Source organism: Brachyistius frenatus, unplaced genomic scaffold (genome assembly GCF_029030835.1).
Source record: "Brachyistius frenatus isolate BFR_SWC_R1_liver_20210118 unplaced genomic scaffold, ASM2903083v1 Contig_342, whole genome shotgun sequence".
Classification (NCBI taxonomy): domain Eukaryota; kingdom Metazoa; phylum Chordata; class Actinopteri; family Embiotocidae; genus Brachyistius; species Brachyistius frenatus.
The window spans coordinates 160,431-175,000 of record NW_027210941.1 but is presented as its reverse complement, the minus strand read 5'-3'; the positions used below and the strand labels follow the sequence as shown (position 1 = coordinate 175,000).

The 14,570-nt window shown below is 45.8% G+C and overlaps 1 protein-coding gene across 1 annotated transcript; it reads right to left on the bottom strand.

Annotated features, from left to right (window-relative positions):
- Window positions 1-1,891: 1,891 nt before the first annotated feature.
- fam161a (FAM161 centrosomal protein A) lies at window positions 1,892-11,621 on the bottom strand. The gene is made up of 7 exons (XM_069723714.1): window positions 11,370-11,621; window positions 9,787-10,034; window positions 7,786-9,018; window positions 7,445-7,612; window positions 6,419-6,518; window positions 3,848-3,981; window positions 1,892-3,570 (listed from the first exon to the last, which is right to left on the bottom strand). Exons 1-7 carry the CDS (start codon window positions 11,523-11,525, stop codon window positions 3,300-3,302), a joined length of 2,310 nt encoding a protein of 769 aa, XP_069579815.1. The 5' UTR covers window positions 11,526-11,621; the 3' UTR covers window positions 1,892-3,299.
- Window positions 11,622-14,570: the final 2,949 nt, after the last annotated feature.

The window sequence follows — 14,570 nt, the reverse complement described above, 5'->3', positions numbered from 1 at the left end:
TTAATTCAACCAAACAAACGAGTGCGCTGAGCAGTCACGCAAAGCCAGGTCACAACCTGATAAGTCAAACCCAGGGATCCCTGTTCCAGCTGCCTTAAACTGAAGCAAAACACAATCCAGGACAAAGGGAACCAGCACAGGTAGAGATGAGGTAGGGTGTGGTAGGATGAGGAAGGATGAGCTAGGATGAGGTAGGATGAGGAAGGATGAGGAAGGATGAGGTATGATGAGGAAGTATGTGGTAGGATGAGGAAGAATGAGGTAGGATGAGGAAGTATGTGGTAGGATGAGGAAGGATGAGGTAGGATGAGGAAGGATGAGGTAGGATGAGAAAGTATGTGGTAAGATGAGGTAGGATGAGGAAGGATGAGGTAGGATGAGGAAGGATGAGGTAGGATGAGGAAGGATGAGGTAGGATGAGAAAGTATGTGGTAGGATGAGGAAGGATGAGGTAGGATGAGGAAGTATGTGGTAGGATGAGGAAGGATGAGGTAGGATGAAGAAGGATGAGGTAGGATGAGGAAGGATGAGGTAGGATGAGGAAGTATGTGGTAGGATGAGGAAGGATGAGGTAGGATGAGGAAGGATGAGGTAGGATGAGGAAGTATGTGGTAGGATGAGGAAGGATGAGGTAGGATGAGAAAGTATGTGGTAGGATGAGGTAGGATGAGGAAGGATGAGGTAGGATGAGGAAGGATGAGGTAGGATGAGGAAGGATGAGGTAGGATGAGAAAGTATGTGGTAGGATGAGGAAGGATGAGGTAGGATGAGGAAGGATGAGGAAGTATGTGGTAGGATGAGGAAGGATGAGGTAGGATGAGGAAGGATGAGGAAGTATGTGGTAGGATGAGGAAGGACACACATACACAGAACTAAGGACCTCTGGTGGGCACAGGGAGAATGACAAGGAGACAAAGAAAGGCACAAAGAGACACACAGGGAACTACAAGACAACAGGAAAGTAACTTTGAAACTAAAACAAAAATCATCAAACAAAAATAAGGAACAGAAAAGGACAAACTGTATCAGCACAGCAGCAGGCAAAAAAAAATCAGACTGTTTATAAAAGAGTTTGTAGCTTCAGGTCTGTAAAATGGTTCTGATCCAGAAGTGTCTTCAGCTGCAATACCAGCGAGTGCCACTAGAGGTCGGCTCCAAAAAGCCTCCGGCTCCATAGACTCCCATTCAACTTCTCTCATCAAATCCAAAGTGAATAAAATGTGTCCATCAGTTATCTCGGTGTTGTTAGCTAAAGTCACTCCTTCTTCTTAGTTTTCTGGAGGTCCATCTGAAAATAATCCCTCATTCATTAGAAAAGAAGATTCAAGAAGACCTGTTTTGGGGGGCGTGTCTGTTTGATTGACAGGCCTGTGGTGCAGTCAGGTTACAGCTATCGGTGGGCGGGACGTAGTATCGTCAGGTTTCCGATCAGATCGGTCAGATCCACCTCTGGCTCCTCCCCCAGCTCGTCCAAATATGGTCACTTCCTGCTCCAAACCGCTCCGAACTAGCAAAGATGGTGACGGACAGAATCTGAACTGGAGGATTCATAACGTTCACAAACCAACGATGACGTCACTGATGGTTGATGGTTGTTGAGAACCTGGAGACACAACGCCCTCTCACCTATAACACTAATCTATCACATATTCTTCAGTACACGCCTACAAAAACCTGCACACCCTTTCAAAGCTCAATATCCATGTTGTAACTCATTAACAGAAATGTACCTATGAAGTATAATATAATATAATCTATTGTGTTTGGAGGCCTGTGAAAGCACATGTATGTACTACTACCTGATAAAGATTAATATGTAAGCACTTCCGTTGATAATAAGCATGCTGCACATTACATAAATATTTCAATTATACTCTTTTTTGTATTTCTTTATTAAACTTAGAGAAGCATGGAGCTCAAACTAGTAAAAGTGAAGTAGAAGAACAAAACAGACTGTAACAGGCTGTAATATAGAATACAGGTTAGATCTGCTGTCAAAATAAGGGATGCTAATATTAATTCAACATATAGTATCCACAGCAACAATACAGTCTTCTACAACTTGAAGTGTGTATAAAGCTAATTTAACATACAGCATACAGCATGCTCAATATCATCGTTATTGACTTTTACTAACAATAATCCTTTACATCCTTCATCACAGCTGTCCTGAGCTAACACAGTTACTGTTAACCTTGTTGTTAGCCTTGTGGCAGGTGCAGTGAACTTCATGCTGAGAGGAGAAACACTATTGTGCTGTGATGTCTCTATAGAAACTCATCTGGTGAGCACGAATGAATGAAAATGAGGGAACGAATGAATGAAAACGAGGGAACGAACGAATTAAAACATGGGAACGAACAAATGAAAACGAGGGAACGAACGAATGAAAACGAGGGAACGAACGAATGAAAACGAGGGAACGAATGAATGAAAACATGGGAACGAATGAATGAAAACATGGGAACGAATGAATGAAAACATGGGAACGAACGAATGAAAACGAGGGAACAAACGAATGAAAACGAGGGAACGAACGAATGAAAACGAGGGAACGAATGAATGAAAACATGGGAACGAATGAATGAAAACATGGGAACGAATGAATGAAAACATGGGAACGACCGAATGAAAACAAGGGAACGAACGAATGAAAACGAGGGAACGAATGAATGAAAACATGGGAACGAATGAATGAAAACGAGGGAACGAACGAATGAAAACGAGGGAACGAACGAATGAAAACGAGGGAACGAATGAATGAAAACATGGGAACGAATGAATGAAAACGAGGGAACGAACGAATGAAAACGAGGGAACGAATGAATGAAAACGAGATAACGAACAAATGAAAACGAGGTAACGAACGAATGAAAACGAGGGAACGAACGAATGAAAACGAGGGAACGAACGAATGAAAACATGGGAACGAACGAATGAAAACGAGGGAACGAACGAATGAAAACGAGGGAACGAACGAATGAAAACATGGGAACGAACGAATGAAAACGAGGGAACGAATGAATGAAAACGAGGGAACGAACAAATGAAAACGAGGGAAGGAGATATAATTTTGATTTGGTATCTTGTGGCCTCAATGTAGTAATTTGTGCGCAGGGTTTAATTTCCCTCCACGGACCCTCCGGCGCTCCGTCATCATCACCTGAAGTTCATTTAGTTGTCAGGAGAACCAAAACATCGTAGAAGCTTTGTTTCTACCCGACGTGTTCTGTTTTCTCTGTCAGAGCGTTTAAATGTGAAGAAGGCGGACGCCTCTCGTAGGAAGACGTCTGATGACATCACTCCGCTGCTTCCTGTTTCCCGGTGTCGGCGTCGTGCTCGCTGTCGTCGGAGTAACTCTCTGAGTACTGGTAGCTTTCGTCAGAGTAGCGGTGAGCGTCGTCTGCCGGGCGCCCGTCGGCGTCCTCACCGCCGCCATGGTCTAACGAGGCCTCATCAATCTCCTCCCCCCCCGTCCTCCCTCCTCCTCTCTCATCCACGTCTTCATCGTCCAGGAAAACCTTCCTGTAGTGAACAGCTTCAAACCCGGCGTCTTCCTCCTCCAGGTCACTAACAGACACAAGAACACAACCGTTTCACCATGTGTGTGTGTGTGTGTGTGTGTGTGTGTGAGTGAGTGAGTGTGAGTGTGTGTGTGAGTGTGTGTGTCTGTGTGTGTGTATGAGTGTGTGTGAGTGAGTGAGTGTGAGTGTGTGTGTGTGTGTCTGTGTGTGTGTGTGTGTGTGTGCGAGTGTGTGTGTGTGTGAGAGTGTGTGTGTGTGTGTGTGTGTGTGTGTGTGTGTGTGTGTGTGTGTGTGTGTGTGTGTGTGTGTGTGTGTGTGTTCACCTGTGTCTGCTGGTGGAGGAGGAGACTCCTCCAGATCCTGATTGGGCTGCTTTGCTGCTGATGAACTCCTCCGTTACATCACATCCCTGCAGAGTTTCCGTGTAGCGCTTCTCCGCGGCCTGTTTGGCGTTTCTCTGTCACCAAACCACATTTTCACGAAGATAGAGTCATCCATGATATCAAAGCTTCGCCTGTCTGTCATATCCATACGTACAAACCTTCTTCACTTCAAATACATTTCTTGTCTGCAAACCAAACATGTATTTGCTGCTCTGTGTATGTGTGTGTGTGTGTGTGTGTGTGTGTGTGTGTGTGTGAGATGATGTATTGAATGACATAGCACTAATAATTGATTTTTTTTCTTCAAAAGACCTGTTTTGGGGGCGTGTCTGTTTGATTGACAGGTCTGTGGTGCAGTCAGATATCAGCTATCGGTGGGCAGGACAGACTATTGGCAGGTTTCTGAATACAGTGAACCCTCGCTATAACGCGGTTCACCTTTCACGGTCTCGCTGCTTCACGGATTTGCATCGTGCATTGTGTTCTGCATTCTGATTGGCTAAACAGTCTCTCCGCTTCTTCTCTACCTGTTTGTCAATAACGTTGCGGTTTAATATGTACACGTACGTAAAACAGCTTGCCAAATTAAAAATAATCGATGGTGGCATGTCGGTTTATAAGAATCTTTTTGCCCAGAAGAAAAAAGAGCGACAACAACTACCGATAACTATGTTCTTCTCTCGAAAAACCACACCTGCACCGCCGGCTTTAGAAGAAAGAAACGCTGCAGAGCGGAGTCAGGATGCAGCGGCTCAGTCACAAGAGCAGTGAAATACACGAGTCACTATTTGTCCTACTGTACTTTGTATTTGTTTTCATAATCATTTTTCATTTCCTCCCGTTCTAATCCAATGACTCGGGTCGCAGTGGGGCGGTGCTGATCTCAGCAATTTGAAGCCTTCAGTTCGTATTGATGATTAAAATTATTATTTTACAGTACAGTAGTTATTTGTAAAAAAAAACATTTATACAGTACTTTTATTTGTTAAACAAATGCTTGGGCCTGTAAAAAGGTTTTGTTCTTTGGTTTCAATGTATTATGGAGTATTTCATTGTATAATAATTGTAAAAAAAATAAAGGTTACTACTTCACGGATTTCGCCTATCACGGTTTCTATTTGGAACGTAACCCCCGCGGAAAACGAGGGTTCACTGTATTCTATTAAAAATCACATAGTTGTGAGTGAATTAGTTTTGGTAGAAACGCCCCACTGAGCAGCAGGTCAGCATAAAACATCCGGTTGTTTAAAACTACCCGTTTTTACTTGTGTGCAAACACACAGCATTTCCTGTCCCTCCTTCACAATAAAAGCCTCCCCCAGGTTTAACAATGGAGAGGTTCTTGGTTGGACCAAAACAGCAGGAACCAACCTATAAATACTTTATCCTACAAAGTTTCAACATTTCAAAATATTACTTCAGTTATTTTATGTAAAAAAAAAACGTTTAAATCAGCTCCTGTAACCTTTTTTATTCAGAAAACTATGTTTAATGTGTTTTAAAAAGCTTTGTTAATGTTTCCAATGTGTCAAATTTATAAAAAAAAAAAATGTTTCAATGTTTCTAAAAGCTTCGATAGTATTTTAAAACCAATGCCCCTCGGATATACGGAGGTCCTCCACTAGTTCTCATCATAAATGCACACAATGTTGAAGAGCACACACACACACACACACACACACACACACACACACACACACACACACACACACACACACACACACACACACACACACACACACGTAAGGTTCTGCTTGTCTATTAACTGTGTTACTGCTCGTAAATCTCTTTAATTAGGAAGCCTGTTGAAAGTCCAATCTGCTCAGAGAACACCTGTTCACTCGGCATTAACAGAGTTTCACCGCCGGCGCTGAAAGCTCCGGTGGTGAAGAGGATGTGTGGCTGTCTTCATGTTTGTTGCTCCTCCCTCCAGGTGCATGACGGGTTGCTTGTTGTTAAATACAGCGTTTTGATTGGTTCATGAAGCTGACACGATCACGCAGGAAAAACAAGGACTTGACAGGAGATGGAGGTTTCCAGCAGGTTGAATGGAGCTCTCTCATCTGGATCCTGTTCACTGCTGCTGTGAGCTGGAGCTGGAGTCCACCACCCAGCAGCACCGCTGGGCCAGATGTGAACAGCTGTATGTTCTCTGCTCACCTGCTGCAAGTTCAGAAAGTCATTTCCACCCACGCGCATCCAGACGAAGCAGCCTAGCTTCCCACAAACAGCTACAACGCCACAATATGTTGTCTTTGCTCTATTTACAATTAAATTAACAATTAAAGTTGTTGCATTTTGTTTTTATTTAAACTTTACGCAGCGTCTCATCTTTTATAAAATGGGGTTTATATAGATTTGGTGCTGCAGCTGTGGATGAAGGTATGTTCTCACAAACAAACCCTTTTAGCAGACAGACAGACAGACAGACAGACAGACAGGAGACAGGAGACAGACCACAGACAGACAGGAGACAGACAGACAGACAGCAGTTCCCAGGTGTGTACTCACCTGTGCTACCTGCTCCAGCAGCAGCGGCCTTCCTTCCACTCTCTCCTGCATCTCCCTGATCTCCTGCTGGTATTCCTTCCGGCGCAGAAGATCTTGTTTCCTGTGGAGAGAACAGAAATCACAGAAAACCTTTCAGAGAATCGAACGTCCTCCTGAGGACACTCTTCTCTTACTACCTGACGGCCTGAATCGGTGCTCAGGCAGCAGGTCGGCTGTTTCTCTGCTCGGTATTCCTGATATTCATGCTTCTCCGTCCGTCTGCTGGTTTGCTGGTTTTGTCTTTGATTTGAACGACTGACTTCACCTTCAGGACGACAACCTGCATGTTTCTTCTCCGATGAAAGAGGAAGCAGGATTCTGTTGTGTGACTTTCTACAAAAATGTAATGTTTGTAATATTGTGTATACACTTGTGTGGGGTCAACTTTATTAGAATAATAATAATAATAATAATAATAATAATTAGAAGCCGTCTTTTGTCAGCCGATATTGTCCAATCACAGATACGTCGTTATCGATGGATATGTTGGATGATATGTTCCAATATGAAACCTTTTTTTTTTTTTTAAGAACATAAAGCTGAAAAAGTTGTTTCGGGTGATTTAAAAGTTGTTCTAATTTGTGTGTTTGTTTTATTTGTTATTATCCGTCCATCCATTATCTACACCAGCTTTATCCTGAACAGGGTCACAGGGGGCGGAGCCTATCCCAGCTCACCTTGGGTGAAGGCGGGGTTCACCTGGACAGGTCCCAGTCCATCACAGGGCCGAGGGTGATCATTGTAATTTATAATTATTAAATTCCCAGTGAAGTTTACAATTTCAGTGAATGAATGTTAGTGTTTTTAAACTGTAAAATATCCTCAGTTTATCATCCTCAACAGAATACATCTCATCAAAGAAGAAATAAGTTCCTTATTTCCTTCATTAAAGGCCAATATGAAACTCTCTGATCCTTTAGAGTGAGTGTGTGGAGTGCGGCGCCTTGCGGCCATCTTTGGATATGCTATGAATCTTGAAGTATGTACCTGAACTCTGTGAGCTTGCTGTGGTGGGTCTGGGAGAGAGCCCGGTGCGGGTCGTGGGCCTCGGCCCGTTTCAGAACCACCCGCTGCAGCTTCTTCTCCCTCTGCTTCTGCCTCTCCCTCCACCGCTCCTCCTCCTCCTCGGCCTTCCTCCTCTGCTCCAGCGCTTTTCTACTCGGGGAGATAACGTGGTCACGGACGGAGGACGGTTTTGGAGGGGAGGGACGGATGTGTTGGAGCGGCGGCAGGGTGCTAAGCACCCGCTGCAGGGGATGCTGGGAAAAGGAGTTCAGCGTCTCTATCTCTACTGAAGCGGTGGAGCCTTCGGGGTGCTACGCTGGTACCTCACGGCCTCGTGGCGCTTTTTGGTGGCGTCTGTGACTTTGGAGGGGAGGACCTCCAGGCTGCCGGAGAGGGACGAACACAGGCTGGAGTTGGGCGTGCGGGTCGGGCCGGCGCTGATGAAGGGCCAGCGCAGCAGCCGAGGACCGTCCTGCTGCTTCTCCGGGTCGGGCGGGATGCGCTCCCGGTTCGAGGGGATCTGTGACGTCCTCAGCTCGAAGGGTTTGCATGCGGTCGTGGGCTTCACCGCTTTCCGTTTCTCCAGGTTCTTCTGGAAAAGTCTGTAACTGGCGTTGAAATCCGGGACCTCGGTGTTGATGTGCGGCCGGTGTGAGAAGCCGTCGCCGCGTCCGGCCGCGCCGCTTCTGGTCTTGTTGCGCTCGCTGAGCCGCTGCGTGAGCATGCTGGCCGGCAGCGCGGCGCTCTGCAGCATCTCCTGAGCTCGCATCTGGATCTTGATGGACCGGTACAGCTGCTCCTCCTTCATCTGCTCCCCCGACGCGGCGGCGTACACGGACCTGGGCACCGGCTTGGCCTTGAAGGGTTTCACCGGGTCCTTGTTGGAAAGTTGCGTGTCACGAAGTTGTTTCTGCTCCTTCTTCAGCCGCTCTCTCTCCAGGAAGCTGAAAGACTTCCGCTCGCCCCGGAGGTGCTGCTCCTCCAGCATCGTTCGCCGTCGCGCCTCCTTGCGCTCCTGCAGCTCCTCGTACAGCGGCAGGTGAACATGTGCAGGAACTGGGCTGGCGTGGAACTTCCTCTGACACTCGGACAGCTCCTCCACCTGCCGGCGCAGCTCGGTGTTCTCCTGCTCCACCTCTGAACGAGTCTTGAAGCCCCGCCTCCGCCGCTCCGCCTCGCGCAGCGTCATCTGGAACGGTTGCGGGACGGTCATCCGGTGCTTCCACAGCTCCAGCTCTCCGTCCTTCTCGCCCCGCCGCTTCTGTCCTGCTCTGTGTCGTGGCGTCCTCTGGTGTCCCGGCGTCCTCTGGTGTCCCGGCAGGCTGTGCAGCGAGGAGGAGGACAGGTAGCGGCGCTGAGGGGACAGCAGGAAGTCCCTCCACATGTTCTTGATGTGCTCCTTGGGCGACAGCAGCAGGCCTTTCTCCACCTCGTTACCGGCAGCTCCGTCCTTGTCCGAGCCGTCGGACTGTCCGGCGTCCCACCGGAGCTCCACAGCAGAGACGGACCTCCTCAGACGGTGAGCGGCCGCTGGGCTGGTGCTTGACCACAGTAACCTAAAAAACAATATATCAACGATGATGACCCGATACTTCAAAAACTCACCGCATGTGGTAAACTGGTCATTCCTTGAAAAATCACAACTTTGATCTGCTACTCTTATAACTCCTAATACAAGTTTGTTATTAATCATCTCCTAGGCAACGTACACCTGCTGCACCTGGGGGACAATCACTTCCTTCATCACATCATTCTACCAAGATGGTGACGGACAGAATCTGAACTGGAGGATTCATAACGTTCACAAACCAACGATGACATCACTGATGGATGATGACGTCACTGATGGATGATGACGTCACTGCTGGTTGATGACATCACTGATGGTTGATGACACCACTGATGGATGATGACGTCACTGATGGATGATGACATCACTGATGGATGATGACACCACTGCTGGTTGATGACATCACTGATGGAGGCTGTGGCTCAGTCAGTAGAGTGGGTTGAACACTAATCAGAAGGTTGGTGGTTCGATCCCAGCTCCTCCTGTCCACATGCCTACGTGTCCTTGAGCAAGACCCTGAACCCTGAGTGGTGTGTGACTGTGTGACTGATGGCAGCACTTTGCACGGTGATCAGTTTCAGTACTGTGTGAATGTCGAAACCATGTAAAAGCTCTTTGAGACCGTCGGGTGATAAAACTATACAAGTACAGACCGTTTAATTTATCGATGATGATGATGATTAAAACCATTATAATAGAGCAACAATGAAAACAGGAAGTGAAGCTTCCAGCCCGTCACATGACCGTGACCCACCTGTGCCCTCCATCCAGCGCCGTGGTGTCCGGAGGCTCGTCGGACCCGAGCCGCAGCTGGCGCCGGTACATGTTCTCCAGGTCGGCCATGGTGCGCAGGTGGGCCCTCTTCAGCTCCTCCAGCTTGCTGTAGTACTCCTCGTTGGAGAAGAAGATCTCGCTCAGGTCCAGATGGTCGTTCGCCGTGTGACCCGCCTTCGGCAGACGGTCCTCGTCACAGAAGTCCGAGCCCGAGTCCTCGGACTCCAGCTGAAAGGGTCAAAGGTCACAAAACACTGGTGACGATGATCATCTTCTTTCTGAATCTAACTTGAGTACATCGATTCACTTTTACATAATATTGATGTGTTATTATGAAATGAATGTTTGTTTTGAAGCCGTCTGACTTATATTTGATCCTGCTTTAACCCCAAGTCAGCTGGAGCAGAGCAGCCCTCCTCCGACACTAAGCCTGTTACCGGGCCGCCGCCGGGCCGCGGGCCATATGGTGGAGCACACAGGGCATCTTACAGTGGGAGAGCTTAATGACACACACACACACACACACACACACACACACACACACACACACACACACACACACACACACACACACACACACACACACACACACCAGGTGTCTGGCTCCATTCCCGGTCCATTACCATGAGGCCTCTGAAGTAGGACAGCTGGCAGCAGAACCCGAGCAGACGGACCGCAGGTCGTTGTTCAGACAACAAAGACGTGTTCGGATTACAAACGGACGTCTGGCAGTCGAGTCAGGACGGAAGACCGAGAACAGTGAGGTCAACCGACGACCCGGATCAGAACCCTGACCTGAAGCGGTGACCCGGACCGGACCTGGTTCTGGTGGGCTGGACGGTGTCACCGTGATACATCCTGCACTACTGCTCTTCTAGGTCTGGATTACAAAACAGGAAAGAAGCCTTCAAGCCAAAGCGGTCTTGTGATTCTGTTAAATGCAGCCGGGCAGCACCGAATAGTCTGAAGCTTCAGAAGCTGTGTCTGATGTTGTGAGTCCTTCCGGTGTCGGTGTCTGATGTTGTGAGTCCTTCCGGTGTCGGTGTCGGTGTCTGATGTTGTGAGTCCCTCCGGTGTCGGTGTCTGATGTTGTGAGTCCTTCCGGTGTCGGTGTCTGATGTTGTGAGTCCTTCCGGTGTCGGTGTCTGATGTTGTGAGTCCTTCCGGTGTCGGTGTCTGATGTTGTGAGTCCTTCCGGTGTCGGTGTCTGATGTTGTGAGTCCTTCCGATGTTGTGAGTCCCTCCGGTGTCGGTGTCTGATGTTGTGAGTCCTTCCGGTGTCGGTGTCTGATGTTGTGAGTCCCTCCGGTGTCGGTGTCTGATGTTGTGAGTCCCTCCGGTGTCGGTGTCTGATGTTGTGAGTCCTTCCGGTGTCGGTGTCTGATGTTGTGAGTCCTTCCGGTGTCTGCACCGACACCGGAAGGACTCAACACGGAAGAACCGTCTCATCATCACAGCGCGTTCAAACTGTTGTCAACAAAACGCTCAACCCGGATATCAGGTTAACTCAGAGGAAGTATGAGTTGTTGTTGTTGTTGTTGTTGAGGTGTTTGTGGTGTTTACCTCCTTCTCGTAGTCCCGGTTGTCCATGTGACCTGTCGCCGTGCACGGCAGCACTCTCTCCCGCTCGTACGACGCTAACGGCGCCTTGGTGTTCGGGTCGACCGGCGTCTTCAAACATGACGTCACCAGCACGTTCGTCCGGTGCGCGTTCGCCATCGGTTCGTGGAGCCGGTTCCGCTTTTTAACCGGTAAACGAGACCAAAACCAGGTCCCGAGTGAGTTCAGACACCTGTCGTCCTGTCGGCGGCCGGATGGTTACCACGGCAACGGAGAAGGTTGGCTGGGACGGAAGTGACGAAGGTTGGCCGGAAATGACACGCCGTTGGCCTCCGTTCAAATAAAAAGCCTCCGAGTTAAAATATCGCTGAAAGATTTCCTTTATTTTGGAAGATTGGAGTCTTTTCAGATTTGGATAGATGACTCTGAATGACCCAAATTAATATTTAATACATGTCTTCTTCGTCTTCAGGAACAAACTCATCAATTTTAAGAAAGCTTTCAAATTAGTAAAAACGAAACAAACCTTGAGTCTGGAGTCATATACAGAAATTACTTCTCTGACCTTTCCTTTTCTTTAATTTAATTATTGTTGTTGTTCTTTTTATTTATATATTTTCTGTTGTTGCAACTGATTTGTACTTTAAAAAAAATATTACAGCTCAGTTTATAATATATTGTTCCTACTATATAATTTCTTGTTTATGCCAAATTTGATTTAAATAAACTACAAACAATATTTTTTGAAGAATGTACTGTTTGATCTCCTGAATCAACAGAAAGCTTTATCGTCTTCAACTCAACTCTCTGAAGCATTACGTTAAATTACATTATCAGCTGGCACTAGTTTGAAGATTCTTTTATAAAGGAACTTTATATATTTTTGTATGTATAGATCCCCTCTTGCATTACAAAGTATTGTTGTTTATTTTCCTTTTTGCTGTTTTTGTTCTTCTTGCAAATAATATAATTATTAATAATAATAATTATAACATAAATACAAAAATTGTTTACTTATCCTATTTGAGAGATGACTTAACGATACGGCATAACAATCATGTAAAGTTTTGACTGTAAATATTATAACACCGCAGAGCACAACTCGTTTCTACCAACAATATTTTGTAGCAAACAGAAGACTGTCTGTTCTGCTCCAATCATGTGTGGATAAAATATATTTGCTGTAATTAGGAAGTAACAGGAACTTTGTCAGCAGTTTTCATTATTAGAAAAAACACCTAATTTTTCTGCTCTTTTACAAAATCAGCCCAAAATACAAACATTTAAAATCTGTATCTGTTCAGATCTTCAGATCTTTACAATTTAATTCTACGAGATTGCAATGAAACTTTGGCCCAAAACATCTCAATCACTTAAAGCCGTATTTAATTCAATTCAATTCAATTTTATTTATATAGCGCCAAATCACAACACAGTTATTTAATGGCACTTAACACATTAAAGTCCTTACAGCAAGACTTTACAATATTATACAGAGAAACCAACAATTCAACAATTCAACAATTCCCACATAAACTAGGAGAGAAAAACTCCTCTTTAAGGGAGAAAAACCTCCAACAGAGGGAAGAAAAACTCCCTTTAACAGGAAGAAACCTCCAACAGAACCAGGATCAGAGGTGGAGAACATCTGTTAACAGAACCAGACTCAGAGGTGGGCGGAGCATCTGTCAACAGAACCAGACTCAGAGGTGGGCGGAGCATCTGTTAACAGAACCAGGATCAGAGGTGGGCGGAGCATCTGCCTCGACCGTTTGGGGTGAGAGGAGAGCAGAGAGGGAAAAGGACAGCATAGAGATACAAGAGAAGAACTGTTGGTGGAGACGACAATCACAGAGCAGAGACATGCAGCTCCATGACGGGACATCTGGAAAAGAAAGAAGAGAAACTACACGAGTGAAGGAACTGAATGGAGACAACAGATAATAAGAAGAAACTATGGGAGAGAAGAAGATGGTGAGGTATGAGTCAGTTAAAGAGTAGGAGGAAAGAAAAGAAGCTCAGCATGTAACGAGGTCCCCCAGCAGCCTCGGCCTATAACAGCATAACTAAGGGTTGGTTCAGGTCTACCTGAGCCAGCCCTAACTATAGGCTTTATCAAGAAGGAACGTTTTGAGTCTAATCTTAAAGCTAGAGAGGGTTTCTGCCCCTCCAACACAAACTGGGAGCTGGTTCCACAGGGGAGGAGCCTGAAAAAAAAGTATTGGACCTAACACTGAGCCTTGTGGAACTCCATAACTAACTCTTGTTTGTCTGGAAGACTCATTGTTGACATGGACAAACTGGAATCTATCTGATAAGTAGGATTTGAACCAGTCTAATGCAGTTCCTTTAATCTTCGTAACGTCTTCTAATCTCTGTAATAAGATCGTATGATCAATCGTATCAAAAGCAGCACTGAGGTCTAGAAGAACAAGTACAGAGACGAGTCCATTATCTGAGGCTAATAAAAGGTCGTTAGTAACTTTCACCAGAGCTGTTTCTGTGCTATGATGAACTCTAAAGACTGAACATCTTCAAACAGATCATTCCTTTGTTAATGATCACAAAGTTGATTTGAAACAACTTTTTCAAGGATTTTAGAAATAAACGTCAGGTTGTAAATTGGTCTGTAGTTTCCTAAAACAGCTGATCAAGAGTCGGCTTTTTAAGTAAAGGTTTAATTACAGCCACTTTAAAAGCCTGCGGTACATAGCCGGTTACAATAGATAGGTTGATCTGATCTAATATGGAAGTATTAATTAAAGGGAAGACTTCCTTAACAAGTTTAGTTGGGATGAGATCTAACAGACAGCTAGAGGATCCAGATGAAGAAATAATTCTAGTTAACTCAGAGAGATCAACAGGAGAGAAATGTTCCAAGTTTACATCTGGTCCTACAGTTGCTTTCAGGGCTGCTGTTGCTTAGCAACACATCAGTGATGGTGTCAGGAAGGGTCGGCCCGATTCTCTCCCTGATAGTAAGAATTGTATTAGTAAAGAAGTTAATGAAGTCATTACTGCTGAGAGCTGAAGGAATAGAGGACTCAACAGAACTGGGACTCTTTGTCAGCATGGCTACAGTGATGAAAAGAAACCTGGGGTTGTTCTTGTTGTCCTCTATTAATGATGAATAATATAAAGTTCTGGCCTTACGAAGAGCTTTCTTATATAATATTAGACTCTCCTTCCAGGCAGGTGAAATTC

What these genes read in the sequence shown, in the direction of transcription:
- fam161a (XM_069723714.1), bottom strand. Translation starts at nt 11,525, where the DNA reads ATGGCGAACGCGCACCGGACGAACGTGCTGGTGACGTCATGTTTGAAG. An exon ending in GCGCTGGATGGAGGGCACAG is followed by an intron (nt 9,019 to 9,786) that starts GTGGGTCACGGT and finishes ATTGTTTTTTAG; the next exon opens with GTTACTGTGGTCAAGCACCA. An exon ending in TCCTCCACCAGCAGACACAG is followed by an intron (nt 3,571 to 3,847) that starts GTGAACACACAC and finishes TGTGTCTGTTAG; the next exon opens with TGACCTGGAGGAGGAAGACG.